Source organism: Ambystoma mexicanum, chromosome 3p (assembly GCF_040938575.1).
Source record: "Ambystoma mexicanum isolate Mex_15411 chromosome 3p, UKY_AmexF1_1, whole genome shotgun sequence".
Classification (NCBI taxonomy): Eukaryota; Metazoa; Chordata; class Amphibia; order Caudata; family Ambystomatidae; genus Ambystoma; species Ambystoma mexicanum.
Window position 1 is genome coordinate 882,762,145 of NC_090925.1, and position 25,265 is coordinate 882,787,409.

The 25,265-nt window shown below is 44.4% G+C and overlaps 1 protein-coding gene across 1 annotated transcript in view; it reads left to right on the forward strand.

Moving 5' to 3' along the window:
- The window catches only part of LOC138581063 (ADP-ribosylhydrolase ARH1-like), a 189,122-nt gene that overhangs the window by 30,717 nt on the left and 133,140 nt on the right, over positions 1–25,265 (forward strand). The window contains exon 3 of the mRNA XM_069652106.1: positions 21,841–21,939. Coding sequence (XP_069508207.1) covers positions 21,841–21,939 — 99 coding nt within the window. The remainder of the gene's footprint in view (positions 1–21,840; positions 21,940–25,265) is intronic.

Sequence of the window (25,265 nt, forward strand, 5' to 3'; positions counted from 1 at the left end):
AGATGTAGATCAGTTGTTTTCATGTATACCGCCAGCACATATATATGGCGCCAGTGCAGAATGCAAGACAGTTTTGATCATGTTATAAAGTGGGATGAGCTGGCAGAGGCAGCAAATGAAAGGGGGAAGACTGGGGAATTGTCCAAAGAAATAAATCTCTTCCAGCACTGCTAATAACACGTATCCAGAAAATAGTTCCCTCAAAGCAAATGAATTGGGATAAATTGACTGCTTGCAGACAGGAAGAAGGGAGTCAGTTGAAATATATTTTGCACGAAAAGAAGCATTTACCACTTGTGTATTGAATGGACATGGCTATGCCAGAGGGACATTAAGCTTTTTTTTCACATTTTGTAGAGGGATTGTTGCCTCACCTAAAAAATGATATGCAAGATGGCCGACTCAAGCTGCAGCCCTGATTTTGACTATGGCTGGGTTTTATGCCAGTTACCATGCTAATGATAAAGTGGGAAAAGGAGATGAAAATGGAGGAATTAAAATACAGAGCACTGATGCAACACCATAAGTATTTTCACCCTAGCCAAGGCTAGCAATATTCAGCTAGGAATCATTATGGAGAGGACTATTGCACAATATACTACACAGCATAGGGCCAGTCCAAAGTACAAAGTCCAATGTCTGATCCTGTACAGTTCAATCGTGCATGGCTCAGCTTGTTCTCACCTATAAATGTGCTTCAAATCTGTTGGGAATGGATTTGCTGAAACATTTGCATTCAACTCACCCCCTTTCCCTTGCCATTGAATGCTACTCTGCAAGAACGTTTAGATGTTTTAATATCTGTTTTTATCTAATTCACCTGTCTTTAGGCACACTCGATTTATGTTTGTGCATGAAAAGCAAGGCTGTGCATTACCAGTACCAACTCAACAGCAAGGGGGGGGGGGGGCAAACAAAGCTGTGCATATTTTTTTTCTACATTGGACACAGTGGCAAAAGCACTTCCAAATTGTTTAAAGGGTGTAGCGGCTGCAGCCCTTTCTATGAAACTGGCTGATGCCATACTATTAAGACACCAAGTTACATTGTTTGTGCCACATGCAATTGATATTTTATTGAATGAAACAAAAACACAGCACATGAAAAATGTCAGTGTAACGCTCACCTGATTCCCGTAGAGGCGCTGGTCTTGACTGGGCGTATACCGTATCTTCAAAGGTGATGTGTAACACACGGCTGGCTCTTTGGGCTGGACCTCTGTGCACTGTATGTCTGACTCAAAGGGTAAGATGTCTTAGGTAAGTGAACGCCGTGCTCTCCATCTGCCTCGGGGAAGGGTGCTGTAACCAGTTTCTTCACTGGATAAGGGGAGCAGGTCTCTTGACTTCAGAGGACTGCTGTCCGTCGTTTACTGCACGAACGGTAAGTTTCAAGTAATTCTAATGTCTTTAAAAGTCTTTAGTAATGATGTCTCTTGTTTTGCAGGGTTCCGGCGATGGCGGATGACTGGCTGAAGTGAGTTGAAGATGGAGCCCGTGTGATGAATAGAAGCGCCTGGAAGCACGTAAGTAAGAGCTTGTTGCCTGCTTCATGATGCGCTCTAACTGTCTTTTTATTTTGCAGGTACAAGTTCGGAGCGGCTGCAGGGTGCCGGAATACCCACTGGGTTAGATGTGGAAAGGAGTAATGGCACGTGAGTATTAAAGTTCCCCAATGTCTTTAAACGCACCTTGATTTGTCTTTCGGGTGCGGGATGCAGCGCCTAAGGCCTCCGGAGCGTTCGAAGAGTTGGTAAGCTTTTGTCTTTCAGATGCCGGAATGCAGTGCGAAGACCTCCGGAGCGCACGAAGAGTAGGTAAGCCTTTGTCTTTCAGATGCCGGAATGCAGCGCGAGGCGTTGGTGACAGCCGATGGACCAGGTAAGTGAAGCGCTGTCACTGAAGACCGTAATGCTAACCTGTTCTTTCTTGTCTTTATAGGTGTTGCTGAAGGCTGGATTCAGGATGGTAAGCCTTTTTCCTTAGGCCCAGGATCAGATGCAGAAGACTCGATGAGCGTTCTGCTGCAGAGGATGCAGAATAACGCAAAGCAAGATTCATCCATCGGGTGTGGTTTAAATAGCCTCCTGTAGTGCTTAGGTGTCTCCTTCCACAGCCACGCCTAGGTAAGAAGAGTTCCTGCTTTCCAGAAGAGTTCCAGTGTTGTGAACCTAGGGAGTGGCTCCTGCCCCACCCAACAGGAAAAGTAGTTCCAAACAGAAGAGGATCGGAGGCTCAACTGGCAGGCAAGTAAGCAGCATGGTCTGCTGCAGGTAAGTCCACCCAAGCATTATGAGCCCGGCGCTTCCAGCGCTGGGACTGGGCATATTTATGAGCCTGGTGCCACTGGCGCCAGGACTGGGTCCAAAAGGTCCCAATTGGGACTGGTTGGCACTCGGAACCTGGGTTATGGATCTGCTTCCAAGGGAGTTGGGAAAACCCTGACCTTTTGGAAGCAGAGATCATGACATTCAGGTTAAAAAGATATGAGCTGACATTGTTAGCTTCAAACATTACCATGTTGTGTTGTGATACTCTAATCCTGCTACCTACCTCTCCCATAAGATAAATTAAAAGTAATGTTTTTTTTGACCAAATTGCAAAGGCAACTATGCAGTCCCTTGTATTACACATGTATATTACAGATATGTTGCAGCCAGAGGAAATATGTTGATAAATATACTTTAGATAGAGTGAACTATTCAGGCTGAGGCCGCTAAGCGAGAGCTTCAGGAATGGAAACCTATTGAGAAATATGTAGATGGTTATTGGCTAAGAAATGTAAGATGAGAAAAAATGAAAATGAACACATATGCATTTACCTTTAATGTTGTTTTATGCTAGAGGCCCATCTTACGTAGGTGCAGAAGGAATGTGTAGGGTTGCTCACGAAAAGTGGGGTGTAACACTAAAACTTAAGATCAGCCATGGTTGCATATTGTAGAACTTTTTAGTATGTGTGTCCTGTAACATTGGTGAGTGGGAAAGCCCAAAAGAAAGTCATTATTTAGCAACCTGAATTTCTTTTGAAGCATAACAGCCAGAGTTTAATAAAGTTGCCTCCCTGTCAGAGAGAGTTATGTTTGTAATAATATGTTAGTGATGGTATGTATGTTTAGCAAATAACCAGAAGCATTTGCCAGATAGAAGAGTACTGCAGTGAGCATTATTAAAAATACATAGAGGAGTATTTACCCCCATTTGGCATTCCTTATACTATATGGAGCAACAGCAATGTATACATTGCTAAATGCTGGCATTCAGGTTTTGGATGGTCTCTTCATGAGGTAATCATGGGCCGGCAGCTACGAATAAATGTGTTCTATCCACTGTTAATCAACTACTGCAAACAGGTTCTAAAATACCATTGGAAGGGGACAGGACACGGCATCCAAGCTGGTGAATGGGTATCCGTCAGCATCAGTATTGCAGCCCAGTTGATAAAACGGGCATCGCAGGTACTGCTCACCACTCAGACGACAGCAAAAATATTGCGGCTGCTAGTTTTGGATCCATGCTTTTATGCTTAAAAATAAGCTTCATCCTTCTACCCACACCATTGCCTGATCTGTCCGGTGGTAAAAAGGTACCCCTTCTGTTGAAACATTGGACATTTGCATCATTGCTGTTCTTCAAAAGACAATTTTGGATCAACAGAGGAATCACAATATCCAGGACGCTTGAAGCGCATCTGCAAATGGAGAAAAGGATTTCCTTCCTGTAAGGAACAACTACCGAATGGGCAAGGCCACCATTAAAGATTAACTAGGGGTGAAAAGAGATTCTCCAAGGAGCAATTTGGCTCTGTAAAATCGGTCCTGATGGAATTTTGCTTTGCTGTTTCATTTTGCTCCATAATAAGCTATGCCAAAAGCACATGTATGGCTATTTCATCCCAGAGAGGATTTGTGCAAAGAAGAAACAAAAGCCGTGCCAAGGCGTTGTGCATGCAGCACTGGTCACACAAAATGTTTTTAGATTAGGTGAGTAGGTTATTGCTGTAATGTTATGTAGAACTATCCTTGTTTAGTATAGTAATTCATATTTCCAATGCCTTCTTGCCTCAAATCACAAGTAACTCCAAAATCCACCTCAAATGCTTTTATTATGCAGGAAAACATGATTAGAGAAATGTTAGCTATAGACATGGCAGATTGAGTAGGTGTTGAGAACTATGTAAGAAAAGGATTGATTTGTGAGCGGTGTATTAAATATTGTAGGCTTTAGGAGCTGTTTTTGACATAGGTTCTCTAAAACAGAAACTTGTGAACATGTCTTGCTTTAGAAATCCTGAGCTTGCATTGTTTGTTTTTGTTTATTTATTTATATCGCGCACCTGACCCGGAGGTAATTGGGCGCCGGTGATAGTAATAGTTAGAGGCATAGAATAGACAATTGTGTACATTAATACAGTTTCAACATACAAGTAAAGTTACAATGGTGAGTATATACAAGGTGAACATGATACATATTATACATTGGGTCAAAGCAGTCATGTGAGCCGATCATCTACTAGTTAGTGGTATCAGGAACTGTTATTTTGTGTATTATTTACTATCCAGGTGATAGCCTGACTTCTGAAATTGTTGAAGGTCTGAATGGTTTGGATATTCTGTGGGAGAGAGTTCCAAAGCTGGGCGGCTAATACTGGGAAGCTGGAACCTCCTGCTCTTTTTAGATTATATCTGGGCACCACCAGGCATGGTGTGTTGGAAGATCTGGTGGTTCTATTGGATACCTTCCAAGTGAACTTGTCAGTGAGGTTGGGGGGGGGCTTGGTGGTTAAGCGCTTTATGAGTGAGGCAAATAGTTTTTAGGGCAATTTTGTCCTGTATAGAGAGCCACCTGTGGTGCTTTCTTGTATCTGATATATGCTCTCTTTTGGGGATATTCAGCGCGGCTCTGAGCGCGTTATTTTGCATAATCTGTAGTTTGTTTAAGATGGTTTTGTTCGCTCCTAGATAAAGACTGTTGCAATAATCCAATTTGGATTGTATGAGCGCTCTCGCCAGGGTGAGGCAGCTAGCGGGGGATAGTAGCGGTCTACAGGCTCTGATTAACTTGCCAGTGTAGGCTATGGCCGATGAAGTCATGTTGATGTGCTTAGTTAGGTTAGACTGGGCGTCAAAGTAGAAACCTAGAGTTTTTACATGTTTGGCAATAGGTATGCTATTCCCATCGATGACTATGTTTGTATAGTGAGGACTTAGTTTAAGGATATTGTTGGATGATCCGACTAGGAGTAATTCCGTCTTGTCATCATTCAGGCATAAGCCATGTGTGGCCATCCATGCCTGAATGATGATGTAGACTTCATTAATCCGCGCAACGTCTATATCATAGGTTCCTGAAAGGGGTAGGGGTATCTGGGTGTCATCTGCATAATTTGTGTAGGTGACACCCAGACGGTCCAATTTGTCAAATAGTGGCTTTGTAAAAATGTTGTACAAAGTGGGTGAGACGCAGGAGCCTTGAGGGACTCCACAGGTGATGGGGATGGGGTCAGCAGCTGCTGAGGGTGAGAACACGCGCATAGTTCTGTTTGCGAGGAAAGATTGGATCCAGGCAACTGCAGAACTGGAGAAATGGGCCGCTGAGGATAGGTGGTTACAGAGTATGGAGTGATCCACCAGATCAAAAGCCGCAGAGAGGTCGAGTAGAAGTAGGATGGCCATCTTTCCTTTTTTTAATTCATCAATTTGACTTTTGAGGTCGACAAGAGCGGTTTCTGTTCCGTGCCGAGGTCTGAAGCCAGATTGACGGGTGCCAAGTAGTTTGTGGGCTTCCAGATAATCTTGTATTTGCAAGTAGGCTATTCTGTCCAGAATTTTCAATAGAAAGGGGACTGTCGTAATAGGTCTATAGTTGGTGGGTATAGCTGGGTCAAGGGTCTGTTTTTTTAATAGTGGTAGAACCCAGGACTGTTTAAGGTTACTTGGGACAGAATTGTTAGAGAAGGAGGAGTTAACATTAACAGTGAATGCCTATGTATGGATTCAGCGGCCCACTTGTGCTTACAGAACTAGTTTAGCATGTTATATAGCCAAGGAACAGCTGCGCGAGAGTAATTCGACACCCTGGCCGTAGTTCAGATTTAGCCAGGGTCAAAGCCCCTTTTTTTTTTTAAGACTACACTAACCGTACAAATGTATAAATGTTCTCCTTATGAATGGGGGAGAGCAGACACAGAGGGATTATGAGAGGGCAGGTGGTTCACATGACAGATTGTACGACCATGTGAAGTTAGCTGCAGCTATAATAAAAACCCTTGTCTCTGAGAATTAGAAAAAATTCTGTTCCAGTGTGTCATTTTGCCTTAGTTATTTTCTGGACACAGGCAGGAATACAAATAAGTATTTTCCAACAATGGCCAGAAAAAAATGTCAAGACGCAGTAAGAAATTACTAGACTGGCTGCACACAGATGCCAGTCTAGACGGGTAATTACACTTATGCTTCCTTTATTATAGATGCCCTGTACAAATGTCATGCCACAGTAAGACATTACTATACTGGCTGCCCAGAAATGCCAGTCTAGACAGCGAATAACACATATAACTGCTGAACCCATATGCATGCATTAGTAATGGCCGAAACCCAAACCCTCACCCATAATGATAGGCTCACAACTTGTTTCAAGTGTTGGCAATAAGAAGGCTGCAGGATTTTATTGTATAAATATGGGTTATGACAATAACAATATCACATATCATGATGGTATCATACTTTTGGGCACCGGGTCCTGAGGTTACCCCCTCAGACCCGTGCTGCCTTCTTGTATCCCACGACTTGTTGTGGGCACCGAACAGTGCCTTGTACTTCTTTTTGTTCTTCTCCCCTTTTGTAGGGTGGGTGGGTTCTGTGGTAAACAAGCAAGAAGATTTGGAAGACACTGAGTAAACAGTGAACCTCCTGTTTGCTTGGGTCCCCGCTCAGGGTCCACAAACAGATTGTGTTTACTCTGAGCATGCTGCTCTCATGTATAGGACCCAGGGAGGCCCTGGGTCTTTGTTGTGTATGTGGTGGGGGCCGATGTTGTTGCAGCCCCCGGCCGGATAGCTGACTTTCTGACCCCCTGGTGGGGGCAGATCTTTGAACCTGGGCCCTGCCTGATGGTGGTTTCCTTATGGCGCTTAGTACCTTGCTGTTTGGAGGAAGGGTGCGATGACTGTTCGCACCTTACCCTTTCGTGGCTTTTGTGCTGCCGAGACTCTGTGTCTCCGTAGCTGGGGGGAAGGAGAGGAGCAGGCGCGGGGGGACGGGGCTGCACCTCTCCCAGCTGCAGATGGTAACAGCAGTTACCCTGCCTCGCTTGTGGGATGCCCATGCAGCATTGCCCATCATGCTTCCTCCATTATAGATGGCCAGAAAATATGCCATGAGGCAGTAGGAAATAAACTAGATTGGCAGCACCCAAATGCCAGTTTAGACGGGTAATCGCACTTATTATGCTTACTTTATTGTACATGCCCTGTACGACTGTCATGCACATTAAGAAATGACTAGACTCGCTGTACTAAAATGTGAGCCTAGCCACTAATAACAGATATCCTACCTGCTTTATTATGGATGCCTATTACGTGATGGCACACCCCCATCTTGCCCCACCCTCCTGACATGCCCCCTCTCCCTCCCACTCTCCTCCTCCAACCCCAGAATCAGCCCCTTGGCCCAGCATTACCTCTGTAAAATCTGTCCTGATGGAATTTTGCTTTGCTGTTTCACTTTGCTCCATAATAAGCTATGCCAAAACCACATGTATGGCTATTTCATCCCAGAGAGGATTTGTGCAAAGAAGAAACAAAAGCCGTGCCAAGGCGTTGTGCCTGCAGCACTGGTCACACGAAATGTTTTTAGATTAGGTGAGTAGGTTATTGCTGTAATGTTATGTAGAACTATCCTTGTTTAGTATAGTAATTCATATTTCCAATGCCTTCATGTCTCAAATCACAAGTAACTCCAAAATGCACCTCAAATGCTTTTAATATGCAGGAAAACATGATTAGAGAAATGTTAGCTATAGACATGGCAGATTGAGTAGGTGTTGAGAACTATGTAAGAAAAGGATCGATTTGTGAGCGGTGTATTAAATATTGTAGGCTTTGGGAGCTGTTTTTGACATAGGTTCTCTAAAACAGAAACTTGTGAACATGTCTTGCTTTAGAAATCCTGAGCTTGCATTAACAGTGAATCCCTATGTATGGATTCAGCGGCCCACTGGGCGTACTGGGACTTCCTAGTCCCAGTACTTATGAGGCAAGGGGCTTCATTCATGGGCAAGTACCGGGACGAGGAAGAGAAGGACTAGGAGTAATGAAGATTACCTTTAAGTAATCTAGGTATTGAGCACTAACATACTCATTTACACTTCACCCATCCAGCATCCGCTACCACACCCTGCCACCCATACATCATGCACTCACTCACACACATATATGTATAATATACATACACACATTTTCATGCACACACTTTTGAAGTCAGACTCACTAAAAAAATTAATGTAAAGAGGAACGTTGTTTGAGAGCCCTCTTTACTTTTTGGTTACTCTCTGCCTCTGCAGACCCCAGTGCTCGCAGAGGCAGAGCCAGGGGTCACGCACAAGTTGCCAGGAGTCACAATTGCGACCCCTGATAGCCCCCAATTGACGTCTCTCTCAGGTCTCACCATGCCCTTAGTTTTGCTCCTTTTTCTCACTGGTCACCCACACCAACTTTGGATTCTCTTAGGTTCTTCATGGGTCCCACCACAACCTGTCTTTCGATTTCCTTTTGGGTCACTCGATGACCTTTGGTTTCTCTCAGACCCCTCCACGACGTTGGTGTCTCTCAAAACCTTTCTTTGGTCTCTTCACAACCATGGTTTCTCTTAAAGCAATACTCCTGACAGACATTTCACCCCCCTCATTAGACGTTATTCTTACCTTCCTTCCAGGGGTTCCTCTTCAGAGGTTTCTCAAGGAAGCGCCTCATCATTGGACATTCTCTGGTATCACCTCTCGCATCTTTGCCAGAGTAACTGTTGTGCAGTAAGAATCAAATGTACTACCTCTTCCCAGGTAGTGTTCTATCTGTGTATCCAGGGAGCTAATCCAAACCAGTCTGTTTCTTTCCAGTCTTCTCTCCTGACTGGTGTTTTCTCGCTTCTTTTATGTGATTCGGTCGGTAAGTGAATTTCTAAGCTGGCCCAGGATTGTCTCATCTCTTGTGGGTCCTATTGTACATGTTCTGATTGTTTTGTTGTCTCCTAGTGTGGCTTTTGAAGTTTGGGCTAATTATTGGCTCCCTTTAGGTATTGGTCAGGATATAATTGAGGTTTAAACTATTTAACAGCATCCATAGCCTGGGCCTTTAAATGGGGACAGAGCCCTCAGCATCATTTTGGACTGGAAAACGGGGGTGGGTGCACTTCTGTGGTGTTTAGCAATCTTTCAGCAAGTGGAGCCTGGTGTTTTAAGTGACTGCAAGCATTCTGCCTCTTGTTCGGAAGGTATGATGTGTGAATGAGTGTTCGGCTTCTTTCCATGGACCTTGCTCCACAAAGGTTTGCAGTTTTTCAGTGCTATGGCAGGGACGTGTACCAGGATGCTTTCCCCCGCATCCCTCCCACGCACCCCCAATTCATGGCACATTTATATGCATGATGGAACCTATGTTCCAAATCCTCTTTACAGAGAAAGTGGATTATTTCCGCTTCAAATGGATGCAGTGCTTCTGTGGTGGAGACAAGCCCAAGGATTCCTATTCCAGCCACCCTCTGGGAGGCACAGTGGGTAGCAGCTGGACCAACATGGTCCCCTGCGGCTCAGCCCCTTCATACAAAAGGAAGAGCATAATCTTCTCGATTGTGGAGGGTAAGTTACTGTGATGTATGTTGTCCCTCCTCACATTACATTATGTACTTATATATATTTTCTTCCTGGGTGTGGTGTTTTCAATCACATTTTTATTCATTAATTATGGTGTAGACATCTAGTCTAAAAAGTGATCGGCCGACATGTGTTTCGACCCCGTGGGGTCTTATCAAGGCTGATGTTCAAAATCCAATGCCACAGTAGGTCGTTTACACATATAATACATTGCTGTTTAAGTGACATGTATTGAGCAAGGTGAGTGAGTGACAAAAGGTGAAAAAGTGTAAGTGCATATTTACTTAGTCAATGGTAACACATATTTGGTTGCGTTTAGTCATAGTTTACATGTTTTAAATGTACATAGATTTACATTTTTGTGGGGGATATCCAAAACATAATTGACAGGAGGAGAGGAGTGGAAGAAAAAAGAGGGAAAGCAAGTGAATTAGAGGTTTGCTCGAGTTGGGTTGGTTAAGTATTTGTATAAGCATGTAGCTTGGTCTTACTGGGATATGGTGTTGGGAGGGTGGGGGATGCTGCCCCAGATTGTGTCTCGTTGGAATTGAAAAGAGAAGCGTCTCTCCCAGAACTGGGTCTGTCTTTGTCCATATATATCTTTTGCTAAACTAATCCGTGTACGCTCAGGAGTGAAGTGGCCGGTAGGTGCCTAAGTCCTAAGTATGCAATAGGTGCCTGCTGAATAGTGGCTGGTACTTATCAGTGGTCTGGCATTGTTTAGGATACTGCTTGACCTCAAGGAGAGTCTGTAGGGACTATCAATTGTTGTGTTGAATTGCCCAGTGGTTCTGGTATGAATTTACAGGTGTGCGTATTGTTTAAGATGGCGGGAGGGGGAGAGAGCCCTGTAGATCAAGCACAATTGTTAAGACCAAACGTTAGGGTTGATAACGTTTTGTGGGTGACCGTGTGTTGCAGGATGGCCTTGTCAAACCAAGTTGATGTCATTTGGCATGAGGCTAACAGAATATTTCCTGTCATGGAGCGCGACAGGGGTGGAGCGAGAGTTTGCCTGAGCTGCCAATGTTGTGCGAGGGCTGTGAATCAATCGTTTGTGCTGCATGGGATCATGGAATTTAAAGCATTTACGACTGAGGTTGCAAGAAGACCAGCCGCCATTTTGGATTTCATAATATGGTTAGCCCTGTCAGAGCTAATCTCCTCCCCTTCTGAGGGGTGAGGTTATTTGCTCCCATTTCCCTTTCTGTGTGTGTGAATTAAGTCAGAAACTTCACAGGTAAGACTTTCTGCTTTTGTAAGCTTTCTTGTCTGAGAATTGACTCTATATGACCCAGTGTTCGTTTGACCGGGAAAACAATGGCAGGGAGTTTAACATGTCAGTGAGTGAGCTTCTTGGATTGTCAGGAGTCTTTCCATTGAAGGTTTGTCTTGGACCTGCATCTGAGCGGACCATGCTTCATGTCTAATCGATTCACATCTTTTCTCATGCATGTAATTGAAACTCTGCATGTGTGTTTGTTTTCTCCACCAATGGATTTGGAGACAACTAATCTATTCCCCCGTCCAACGTTTTGTTTTGACTTTGCACGGAAACCAAGAGCAAATTTAAGCGTTTGTCATCTGTTTACTTCTGTGCCCAGCAGTTTCGCCACCGTACAGGGACAGACATCCTTTTGAACTTGAGGTCGCTAGCTCTGTTTAACAGTGAGGGAGAGGTTCCTTCGGACGGGGGGAAGGACAAATTGTTGTTATGCTCCAAGTCCTCACATTAGGATTCTTCTTCATAGACCTCCCCCGGGTTACAAGCCAAACCAATGGGATGAAGTTCCTAACTCATTCCAGGGTCTCCAGCAGGTTGGTCCAGTGGTCCCCCAGTACTGCCTCTGGCTTTAGCGTCCTCCCTCCCATTACAACCCACCAGCGAACTGGGAACCACGGGTCATTTGACCCCCCCTCATTACAATGCCACATCAGACAGGGAGCCACCTCGCACATGTTAAAACCACTTCCCCTTGTTCATGTCTCAGATTGTAGGTGACAGCGTAGAACGTAACAAATGCATACCATTAATGTACATAAATAAGCACACAAACGCTGTACAAAAAGCAAAATTCCACTCTTACGTTTTAGGCCCTTTAAGCCCCTTCTCCACTGAGTGCACCACGTCCTTACAACTTCTCCAAGAATACACCCTTGCTAAATTGTAAATCAACACTTGACATAAATAAATCACAAAATCAAAACTAAGTTTCGACCTGTTAACGTGGATTTTCAGAAGCATCCCTGACCACTCTATTATAGTTAACAGGGAAAAAACACTCTGGGCCTCACCACAAGTTGGCCGGTAGCCCTTAAATGCAGCGGTAACCCTATTACCGCTGCATTTTTAAGGGTCCACTCAAACATGAGTCTGGCAGCGTTTACCCCCAGATCGAAGCTGGGTGTAAATGTGCCCCCTTAACGCCCATTTTTGGGGCGCAATTAGCGCAGCACTATTAACGCACGCTAATTGCGCTGAAAATTCCCCATTGGGTTCAATGGGGATTTACAGTTACCGGCCAACCTGTGATCTGGCGGTTATGCAAATGCTGTTGGGCGGGATCCCATTCGGGATACCGCCCAACTCATGATGAGGCCCTTCGTCTTCAGCGGTGCTTTAAGTGGGGGGGAAAAAGAAGTGCAGGTACTCGCCAAGCTACACAGCCGGACATTCCGGTGCACCGATTTTGGCACCCGCCGTTTCAGCGCTGTAACTTGAGCACAGGTCCCTTTTTATGCGCACCATGTTGTTTGCAGGCAATGCCCAGTGAGATTAAATGATGTGCCAAGGATCACACACTTTGGTAAAGTAGTGTATCTGGAATTCTTTCACACAAACTTCCAGTTTGTTCTTATGCATTGTGTTAAGTTTGAATATTCATTTAACATGTGGCTGTCTTTTTTGAGTATCAAAACTAGCAGATGATATAGCTGTAAACTGAGGTTTAGAAGGGGAGTTTTGTTATTTCTGGCTTTCATTGCCTAGTAAGAAATTCGGTGGGTAACTGGAGCTGTGTGCGAGCTGTCAGTCGAAAACGTTCCAGCACAACTCCATTTACTTAAACATTTACATATTAGAATAGGCACTCCTAATAACAAAGCACCATCTTGAAGTAATTTCCCAGGCTTCTAAATCGATCCCTGGTCCATCAAAGGACATCCATGGTAATAGGTGAAGCCCATTTAGCGAAACAGTGTTCTGGGCCTAGTGTGCTCAGAGCATAGTAGATGCAGGTTTGTCTCTCCTTTTTGTTTGGCCCTGAAGGTGACATCATGGGCACTGCGGGTGGTCCAGAGAGGAGGAGGAGGGAGAGGGTGCTGCTTTCCCCAGCAAAGTTGCGATAAAGTGAAATGAAAAGCTTTAATTTTCACCTTGTAACATAGTTGAGTACCGGTACTCTTTCAGGCGATGAGAAGTGCAGGTACTCTAACTGTAATAGTTTATTTGTAAAGCGCTTATACACAAGTGAAATGCTCAAAAATCAGAAGTGCAGGTACTGAGGGCCAGGTAGGACCGGCTCATTTAAAGCAGTGGTCTTCAGGCATTGCGGGGGTAGTGCATTGGTACAATGAGACAAACACACACACGTGGCTCTCAACTCAAAGTATAAAAATACACTATTTTATTTGGCCGGAATGCGCTTTATGCAACAAACGGGCAAGCATTACTATGAACCTACTACTTGTACACATACATTCACGTTCGGTGTTTATACACAAGAACATCAACACTTTTAGACAGTGAAGGATGATTCAATTTTAAAATATGAGACAACTATGTGCAACAAAGCAAGTAAAACAGGTAACTAACGGCTTTAGAGACTTTGGAAAGCAGGTCCCCGAAACCCACTGCCCCTCAATCCCGGATTGATGAAAGGGACCACCTGGAAGACCAATGTACTGACCAGACAACAAAAACAGCTGCCGTACACTCAAGACCAGAAAGAAGTGCAAGGGTCATTTGAAAGCCTACAGACCGAGTGACTTTCACTTGACCACCAGAAAGGCAGAGCTAAAGAGCTGATGGGGGGGTGGGGGGGCTATCATTTTGACTACCATACTCGAGTAGGCTGGAACAGCTAATCCTGTCATTTGGATGTTCTATTATTACAAATGGTCTTCCCTAGATCCATGTGCAATTTTGTTTGTAAAATGAAACCCCTTTGAACCTCATGCGATATTCCTTAATGCCCTGTGTTAGAAACCTGCAGGAGAGTCACATAGATGGGGGGGAGGGGTTCTCGGGGAGTGGGACACCGACGGGTGAGACACAGTACCCCTTTCCTTATAACCACTCTTTCTATCTACTCCGTAGTATATTCAAAAACTCTACCCCCCTTTTCCGACACAAATACTTTCTTACACCATGACAAACAACGAACTAACACTAGTGCCGTTTACCTGACATGTCCAAACACAAGGGTCAGGCAAATTTAGGCAATTGATAATAACCAAACACACCTGACGGCCCTTTCCCTTCCCCCACAAGGATAAAAGGTGGAGCACAAGCGCACACTATGAGCAAGGTAGACCGAACGACCAGTCAGCTCTTCCAGGACGGCAGTTCAAGAGGAGGAGAAAGCCGGCTAGAACCGAAAAGACGACGAGGAGAAAAGTGCCCTTGCCCTTTCCAATCCAGACCTGCAAAGCCTCTGTGAAAGGAATCCTAAAACCGGGAATAACAGCCAGCATGTGATGTAGCTGATGTCAACGATGCACAAAGCCCTCCTACACTGATAACCAAGCAGGGAGAGACGCTCGCTACCGTGGTATCGTCCCTGACTCCAGAGACAAACGCCAAGCAGTTCATCACAGAACCGATAGTAAAGCGATCTATGTTGAGTCAAAAAAATTTCAGATACAATGGGTGTGATAGTAATTACTGTGAGCTATTCTCCACAAATTGGTAAATAAGTGTCAGACCAGCAGCGAAAACCTCCAAAATTTGAACCCACCCACTAAGGTTCATGCAGTGTGAATATATTGAGTATGGGTTTTGGAGGTAATATTCGTGCTCAGTACCAACGTAGCTAAGTGTCTGAGTCGTATAACACTGTTGTACCCCCAAAATGATTTTGGTACATCTAATTGGCTAAAGAAATAAGTAGTTCTTTAGTGATGCGGAAGTGAAGATTTATTTTGTAGTCTTCATAAAAGTTCAAAAACAGCCGACACGTGTTTCGACCAGCTTGGTCGTTCTCAAGGCTGTGCATTATCATAACAACATAATGAAACCACAACATTAACAAAACAATGTTCAATTATGAATTGTCAAAAGTTATTATGCCAATCAAATTACATGGTAAACCACTGGTGTTTATGCTCACTAGAACGTCTATTAGTTATCTGAAACCATTGCCAATCAAGGCAAAACTTTTCATCATTGTGTTTTTTCTTCCACACTCGATATTTATGACTTTTTCAATCTAAAATGACAGATTGAGTGTATTTAGTTTCTAAATAATGTACCATTTTTCTTTTACAAACATGTGGCCATGACGCTTGATTCCCTCACTTGAAACTTCTTGTGTAGTATGTCTACTTTATTTTCATAATAACCTTTCTTTTGGTTTTCAATGTGATTGGCATAGTAACTTTTGACAATTCATAATTGAACATGTTTTTTGTTAATGTTGTGGTTTCATTATGTTATGTTAATGCACAGCCTTGAGAACGACCAAGCTGGTTTAAGGGTTAGTAAAGGTTTGGTTTACTAAGGATAGCAGTAAAAGCCCTTTTACATCATCTCCCCAACTCTGAAAACCCAGATAAGGAAGTTGTGTGGTGCTCGTTCCCCTTGATCTGATGAAACTAAATTGCTCAACACCTCTGCAAGTAATTTTGTGCTCTTGTTGCCTGACCCTAATGGCTGAGCACTGTATTCATCCAGTGACTGTTGGACTGTTTACCTAATGACTGAAGTGTGTAGCGGGACTTTGGTACCGAACTCCCACCATGGAGATCTCCAGTGGCATGTCATGCTTCACTTTGTTGTAAACACAATGTATGACCGTCACTAGGGTCACTGTTTCTATTTCTTTACAAGCTATGGTATGTCCATCCAACATGACTAGAGGTCTGTGGTCCCCTCCTCAGACCAAGTGGGCCATTTTCTGTCCTTACGCATGCTGTGGGCAACCACAACATCTCTGGCGGTTGCTGTCCAAAGGGCACCAGTCTGCAGGCTCTTTACTGGGATTTAAGGCTTACTTCTGATTCATGATCATGCTTCTTTGTCTCTGAAGGGCTTCCTTGCTGACCTCTGCCTCACTCGCAACTGACATCTGAGCCCTTCTTTGTAGTCGACCTAGTAGTGGGCCTTTATAGGTGTGCAGGAATTCTTTATCCCGGGACCCCTCATCCTCAGCTAGGTCTTGTTTAGCTCCTTCTGCATGTGGGACTGTGTGCAGATTTAGAATGCTGGGCCATTGACTTGTATTGGGAGCCTGTCAGCCAATATTCGAAGCAAAATGATCTGCGGTTATTGTGGTTGGGGGGAAAATAATTTCATAAGGAGCCTTTGAGCCACGCCAAAGGTCAAGCTTTGAACACTCTTTAGGATGCAGAGTAGGCCAGTTTTCTAAATGTATTTTTTATTCTGAAAAATAATTTTACTACCCTGTACATTTTTAGATGTTTCTTAAGCACCACTTTTTTCCAGAAACAAAACATTGTAATCCATATATTGTGGACATTCCCTTATTTGAATGCGTTTTCATTGTGTTTACTGTACCACATAACCACCTTTCACCTTCCCATGATGTTGCCTTGACTTCTTGTCCATTCCGCTACTTGGAGAGCAACAATGGTGCTCATTCTAAGCCTGCCGGTCTGGAAACAACGGTGCCGGTAAGGTTACCAGCACCGTTGTTTCCGGACTGGCATATTACAGGTCTGCAGGTGGGTGCAATTCCAACCGGCAGGTCAGACCTGCCGGGCGGAACGGCACCCGCACGCAGAGTTTTCACAGAAGCACTGCCACTGTTATTAACAGTGCTGGTGCTTCTTTGGTCCCCACTCCCATAGAGTCCCACGGAATGGGGACTTAAAATTTACCGGCGACCTGACTTTACTGGTCCGCCGCAGCTTGTAATTCGCCAGTGTTACCGGGAAGTCCGGCGCCAGTAAATCATTACGGGTCTGGTGGCAACCTGCCGGTATCACCGGCACGGTTACCGCCGGACCCATAAGGAGGGCCAATAACTTTAGAGGAAATGCCCTCCTAACCAACTAGTGATACATCAGTGAACTACAGTTAAGACCTGGAAACATTGGACGTTCCAAAGCATCAGCACCTGCCTTCTTATTCCAACTCGCACAGGATTCCTAGTCACTATTATTCACTTACGGAGTGAACCGAGGATAGCACGGTCGGGCGCCTCCAAGGAGTGGCCAAGGGGGGCCATGGCCACCCTTATAAAAATGCTGGACCCCCATCGGCCACCCTGCGAAAAAGCACAAAAGTTATACTTTTTTTGTTTTTGTTCGCACTGAACTGTGCTTGGATAGTAATTATATGCCCAGTTCAGTGTGAAAAAAAAGTGTTTTTCTTGCCGCGGGCCCGGCTCGCAATGGACTGAAGAGTCAGAGCCACGGTGGCCCTGCTCCCCATTGATGATCACACATGTTCAGTGCCAGTGGACCGACCTGGAAATAAACACAGCCTGAGCGCGCACATTTCTGCTTTTGCTCGAGCTGGCTCAGGCGGTGTTCCATCCAGGTGCCAACAGTGCATAGGGCACTGGATTTTACATGAATACTCTGTCCGAGCAAGATCACGAACTGGTTTTCCAATCAGGATTTTTTTTTTACATAACCCTAAACAGCCGTCGGGACATGGTATGTATTACTGCGATTGTAGAAGAGCTGTGCCAATCAGTAACATTATGAAAGTTTGCAGAGAAGCAAAGGCTTCATAGCAGTGATTGGCGGGGGTTTTGTGGCTGAATAGAAAACTATATGAAGCACCCTACTACCCGCAGGTATAGTGTAATGAGCTTCTCCATGTCCCTAACTTCAATGCTACCACTTACTGCTTCAAAGGAATAGCAATGTGTAGTTTTGCTTTATAAAGAATAATGCCCATACGTATCCAGCACCCTGGATTTTCATCCCTCTGCCACTTACACTGCCTATATGATGTACAGCGGGCGTGCGTTAGCCCCTATGCCGCTGCCAGCCTATTCCCTAGGGCTAGCAATGGAGTGAGTGGATTTTTGTACGGGCAATATATAGATATATTAAAGGAGTCTGTACGGCTACAAGTCTGTTAATATGTTGCATGAACAAAGTCAATTGACTATTTTACAACAGTGGACACGGAAAAATGACACGTGTATGTGATGTAGACTGTAGATTTGTATATGAACAGCACACCGTGTGAGGGTTTCCTCTTGACACGTGCACATGTTGCTTTTAAAAACATTGCTCAAACTCCAGAGGAGGGGGGCAAGAGGTCCCCTATGGCTCCCCTAAACGTGTTCAGCCAACTCGCCTCGGAGATCAGATTGCAACCTGCAGCCATTAGTTTAAATCCTAACGGGGCCAGCCAAGCAACCTCCAATGTCCACAAAATGAGTACCTGAGCTAGGTTATTATATCCTTCACAGAGCGTTTTTCAATGGGGTTTTCCTATTATAAAATGCTTCTGTGAATTAGGCCCTTAGAATACAGAGCGTGTGAAATTCGGAGCCAAACACTACATAAAGGACCCATGGGGCTACAAGCTTCTCCCATGTGTCCGTGAGTGTTCACACTTAAAGGATTACATGTGATATCAAGATTCTAGGAGAGCCATGCCATCGGCCAGTTCTGATGTCATAAACACTACACTACAGCCGTACAGTTTTGAAATTACATTTAGAAGCTTAGAATAGGATATGCCAGTTCCGGGCGCTATCACTGGCAGCACGCATCACTGCTGTTATGCCCAGTCCAGGCCCAGCCGGCAAGAACCTGTCTCATTTCTCACCTGGAGAGCAGCGTAATTACTTAAACAAATACACTGCTCTCGGAGTTGAGAAAACAGGCATTGAAGTGAAGGGTAGAGGTTAAGGACAAAAGCCTGCCAGCCCATCAGTAGGACTCCCTCCACTCCCTATGTTGCACCTAAAGGCTTAACTGCTGGCTCAGCTTTTGCGTGGCCCATGCTTTCAATAATTACCATTAACAAAAAAAAGTATATTTGTGTGCATGCGGGGATTGTATGTATGTATGCATGCATGCATGTATGAATGTATGCGTGCATGCATGCGAGGGAGTGTGTAAATGGTTGTATGTTTGTATGCTAGGCGGTGTATGCAAGTACACACCTATGAATGAATGCAGTGTGACTGTGAATGGTGTGACTGCGTGTGTTAATGAGTGCAGTGTAAATGTTCTGCGTGCTTGTGTGAATTTCCGATCAGCTGTGTGGGTGCATGTGTCTGAATGTGTCCATAGCTCTGTGTATCTGGGAGGGGCATTGGAGAATGGACATTTTTTGACAAGAGCATGGCATTTTTTACTGACGTTTTCTTTCGGGCAAAGGAAAGCCAACTTCAGTGTTTTTATGTGATGGTGGGGTTGGAGAGAGGGTCGGGTGCGGCAGAATACTACAGTGGGGCTGGCCTGGCTGAGTCTTACTGTGGCATGGAATGTTGTACTCGCATTAAGGTCAAAGGCAACATGATGAGTGTTCTTACATGGAGATCATATGCTTCCTTATTTTGACGTGGGTCTTTATTTTATTGGTGTTTAAAGTCAAAGGCAACACACATATCCTTACTTCGGGGGAATATAACATGATGCGTGCAACATAAGTGTTCTCATATTGGGGGATTTGTGTGATATGCTATTTATATAGCGCTTTCGCCAAAGCGATGTACAGAGAACATATTTACATAAAATAAATCACCCAGCTGAAGTTCGCACTCATTTAATGAGCTTTATTTATTGTATTTATTGACAGCGCCCAAACCCGTAAGTATCACAGCGCTGGTACAACTTGGTGAGCAGGGAAAACAGTACAGTACACAGTAAGAGAGAGGTAACAAGGTGCAAAAGCAAGATAATACTACAAGGTCCGTAGAGGAGGGTAGAGATCACGGTGGTCACTTTGAAGTATGAAAGGCAGAGTTGGCCTTGCCAGGATTAGAACCTGCGAATCACACTTGGATTACAAAAGCATGTGCCCAACCCGCTAAGCTATTTTACAGGCTAGCCAGCAAGAGCATGTTTTCTTTCTGTGGCATTGCAGTTTATTACTGGTGTTAAGGCCAAAGGCAACATAAGTATTCTTACATTGGGGTGGGGGCATTCGTGCTGCCTGCAAGGCTATGCTTTTTTTTTTACTGTGGCATGACATTTTCTACTGCTGTTAGGGAGCAAATACAACAGGAGTGTTCTTATATGTGGATGGGGGATTTGTGTCGCCAGCAAGGATAGATTTTCTTACTGTGGCATGGCTTTTTTTCACTGACATTAAGGCAAAGCCAACAGGAGTATGTTCTTACATGGGGATACTGGCATGTATTGGGAGAGCTAGCATAAACATGCTTAGTTATAGTATCGTTACTGGCATTATCGGCAAAGCAAACATGAGTATTATCCTATGTTGGAGTAGTGGCATATTGAGGTGCACCAGAATGTGTGAGCACAATCAATATGAAAATGCTTTTTTACACTTGCAGAGTACTGGCATATAGTGGACAAAGGCATTATGAGAATGTGTTTGAAAATGCTCCTGTGCATTGTTGGTGGCTTGGCATGTAACTTTTTATGTCTTACCCTACAAAACCGATTGTAAACTGTGTGGCTTTTTACCTAATTTATTATAAAGTGTACTGTAAAATGCACTATTTTAACCCATTATTTAAAATCTTTTCTAAAAGGGACAAACCCCCCTTGATTGGTTCACCCTCCCTCACTACTCTGTCACTCCTGGGGGCAGCACAGGTGCCCTTCCTTCCGCAGGCTCTTCTTAATGTGGGCCCTGCAACATTAGCTCCAGGCCCCACTTTTTACAGAATAATGGCTATGCCTCTGGTGAGTTGGGGTGAAAGATGGATCTAATGGGCCAAAGGAAGGCGTGATATCTACTCAGCCTCATGGGGTTGGAGAGGGGGTGTTAGGGCGAGGTTGGTTAAGTAGCGCAATAGGTTTAATGTCCCGTCTCACTAACAGTTTTCAAAACAGCCATCCAGCTCTGCCAAAATGTTGATACCGGATCTGCCCCTGTGTGGCACCATGTGTGGTCCCCCATGATTTCCTGTAGCCTCATCAGACCACCCCTATGAAAAATGTCTGGGGGAGCCACTGAGCACAGGGGCAAAGTGCTGCTCTTGAAAGCAAGACCATGCAGAGCAACAGAGGTTTTTACTATCCCAGATCCACGCTTCGAAACCTAACTGGGGTATAGCGCGATATAAAAAACAATAAAATCAAAAAAATACTTGGACTGATTTGATGGGTGCTGTGCGGCTAAAATAGAAGAGCCCAGGGAGGATAATGAGCCAAATATTGCTTTTACAATTCTGTTGGTATTGATTATTGCACTTTTCAGTTTTGGAACAAGTCAACAAAACCCATGTGCCAGATTGCTGGTATTTCTGATGGTATTGCTCCATAAATGCGAGAAGATAAAATGCTGAATGCACATTTACTGCGCATCCGGCAGTAACAAAAGGTAAGCGGGTGTGTCCCCCGCTCCCTTTGTACGATATAATGGGTACGGGGGGTTTGCAGGGATGTCCCCTGCAGGGATTGGGAATTAAACGCATAGATGTGCGATCAATGTGATTAATGCGCGGCTCCATTTTCGCATTCATAATATTGTGTGCCGTATTTTGGGCCGCGCAGTGATCACATAGATCCTTTCTGATTATGATCAACTTTTGGCATTTAAATTTGATTTGGTGATTTTCAAGCAATGTCCTTTTTGGTAGCTTCTATGTGATATCCACTTACTTGCTGTTCCTTTGCTCGTCCACAGGGGAAGCAATGGATGCATTGTGGCCGAATATGGCGGGCAGGTATGTCGAGGCAATGAAAGACATGGAGGGCCGAAAGCCGGGACCGACCAGCATTCTGGGTAAGCTGGACCTGGGGACAGTCAGAAGCACAGATCCTGAAATGAGTGTCTGTGCAGGGAAGACCCCTTCTTATCATCCAACGCAGGACTAGAAAGTGTGCCAGGGATCGGTATTTGAAAAAGAGTTAGGGTGTCATTTTTTTTTTTTTTTACTTTTCTTTAAAAGTGCAATCTTTTGCAGACATGAACTTGCAGATCTAGTTTCTTCACCGACAGGTAGCCTCTTAAGGCAGTATGAGTGGCTCAGAAGAAGGGACACGTCATCTGATGCCCCATATGTCACTAACTTGGCCCCAGCCGTCAGGACCTTTAGAAATTGCCAGTTGCATATGTCGCAATGTCTGCCACTTCTGAATGGTATAAAATATATCCTGTTTATCTCCCCACCCCCTCTTGTGTTGCACTTTACACAAAATATAAAATAATCATGCATTCTGGTTACACAAAGTATAAAATAATCATGCATTCTGGAAATTGAACCTTGAAGTAGAACACGGGTCTGCAACCTTAGGCTTTCCAGATGTTTTGCACTACAACTCCCATCCTCCCTAACCAGCATATTGACTAGCCATATATCATGGGAATTGTAGTCCGAAGCATTTGGAAGACCAAATGGTGTGGACCCATGAAGTGGAAATACTTTCTCAAAGGAATCTTTCCCAGATGTTCTGACCACTATCTAACCTATTTTTGCCCTCTCGCTTTGTGCATGCTGTAATAGGGGAAAATGGTAATCGTCCATATGGTGGTAGTGTGCTACAATTCCATGCCATATTCTTTGAGAAGACCTCATTGCAGCTCATAACCTATAAAAGCTGATTGAAATCGAGGCAGTTTACACATTTAAGCCCTGAGCCGAGGGGGCATTACTGAGTCAGGTAATGCCCGGGGCGCATAGTTACTGAAGGCCCCGGGCATTACCTGACTCTGTAATGCTCCCGCAGCAGGGGGCTTATTGCTATTAGTACCCTGGCCCATAAGACCGGGGTACTAAAAGTATTATTTTTTTTCTGTTCCAAAACACTGCGTCGTTTTGGCACAGAAAAAATAAATTGTAAAAAAAAATGGTGACAGGGGAAGGGAAAACAGTCTGTTCTCCCTTTCCATGGTTGCCATTGAAAACAATAGAAAAAAAAATGGCTGCCATGGAAACTGGAGAAGGGACTGCACGCCCCTTCTCTCTCTTCCATGGCACCCATTAAAAAAGTAAACAAAAAAAATGGACGCCATGGAAGGGAGAGAAGGGACTACGTGTAGTCCCATCTCTTTCCATGACGGCCTGTCACAGATCGGGAGCGGACGCACTGGGGACAGAAGTGTTCCTAGCACGTCAGCTCCCGAAATGGACTTCAATGAAGGTAGTGGGGAGGGAATTCTGTGGATGGGGGAGGAGGGAGGCGAGAGGGGGAAGTGGTACACCACTTACCTCATTCCCCTGCAGGGAAAGATGGCGACCTCCAGCCGAGAGGCTGCTTGGAGCGGGGGATTACCGCTTTAAAAATGATTTTTAAACTTTTAGGTTTGTAATGCAGAACGTTAATGTTTAATGAATTCTGTCAGAATAAACATTTGTTGACTGACTGACCTATGATTTCTTGGATAACCTCACCACCTCTTGTCATTTCCCCGTTCTCTTTCCATTCACTTTCTCGTCTTTCCCTGCAGCACATTGAAGTGGCCTAGACGTGATGTTCTTTGCCATACAGAACAATCTACTCTTAGCAACGTTTCATAACACCCATAAAGTACAAATATAGGTGCTGCGGGATACCTACAACAGTTATTTTTTGCTTAATTACATTTAGGTAAAGATTTTCCTCAAAGAATTTTAAAAAGTCAATGAAAATGACGAACGGGTCATTGGCCCTCATTACAAGTAAGGCGGTGGACCATGGTGCTTTTAGCACCATGTTCCATGCCGGATTCCGCCATGGTGGATGGCGGAATTACCGCCCCATTCCAAGGTGAGTGGGGCGGTAATTCCCCATTCACCATTTGCCCATCCCCATTCCCATTTTTGCCCCATAGGGCATAATGGGGATGGGGAAGGCGCTAATTACGGCACCGTAAATTACGGTGCCGTAATTAGCACCAAGGTCGCTTAGCGCCTGGGACTTTAACGCGTGCAAAAAGCATGCGTTAAAGTGTGAATCAGGCGTTAAGGGTTTAACGGCACCGACGCTCTTTACGACGCCGTTAACCCCTTAACGCCTGACTTGTAATGAGGGCCATTGTCTGTCAATCTCTTCAAAATAAAAGAAAGTCTTGGACCAGTTCTTGTAAATTCCAAAGGAAAATTAAATTTAACCCAAACAAAAACTGGGTAACCGTTTTTTCTCTGTGTTCCTCTTCCATGATCCACAAAGAAATAGTACCACTGGTGATCCTGGATAATCTACTTCCAGGATAGAGTTCACCAAAGTTCATTTGAAAGCATTCCTTCTCCTTCAACAATTGTCCATCTTTTTACAGCCTCTGTAGTGTCTTTGATACAACTTGTCAGGATGGTTCTTCCAAGGGGTTTGCTTTCCTCCTAGCAATTCCCTCCTGCTGTGTGCACTGTGAAAGCAGGCGCCTTCGCTTCAGTGTGCTACTACTTCAACCAACTTAAATATAATGTTCCCTGACAATGTTATCAACACCCACAGTTCTATAGTCTTTGCTACTACTTAGTATTTTAGAAAGTTATTAGGCAACTTAAAGACAAGACACTTCAACCTCCACCGGTAGGCAAGGCACACTTCCTTCCCATGCTGTCAGAAAGGGGCAGCCTCTTTGCCTTGTCCGATTGTTTTACAACCACCACAAGAATCTCTTGGCTTCTAGACTGCTTCGCTCTCTCAGCTGCAACAGTCTCGGCTTTACAGATTGTGGAATAGTGTAACAAGCACCCAGCTCCCTTCCCCAGTTTTATGTTCGCCTTCTTGGGTTCCAGCAGTTACCCAAAAGCTGTGTCGCCACTCTTGCCAGCCGTGGATAACCTTGTATCAGAGGACACTGGATTGGTAACAACTTCAAATATAGGTGCTTGGGTCTTAACAAGGCCGATTACACATTAGAATGATTTTGTCTACTGGCTTGGGTATTGTTCTTCTCGTTACTTCTGCAACTTCTACAAGTGTAACATATTTGTTATGGATGTTACAAGACTTGGGTTTCATAAAGGAAACAGAATGAGATATACACGGCCACTCTTTGATGGAGAATTTCTCCTTTTAAAGGTTGTAAAGATTTGTGCTTCCTTTTATTCATATGGAACACGCCTTTAACTTGAATCGGGAATCACCATCACTCATATGCAACACTTCCTTGATGTAAAGGTTTTT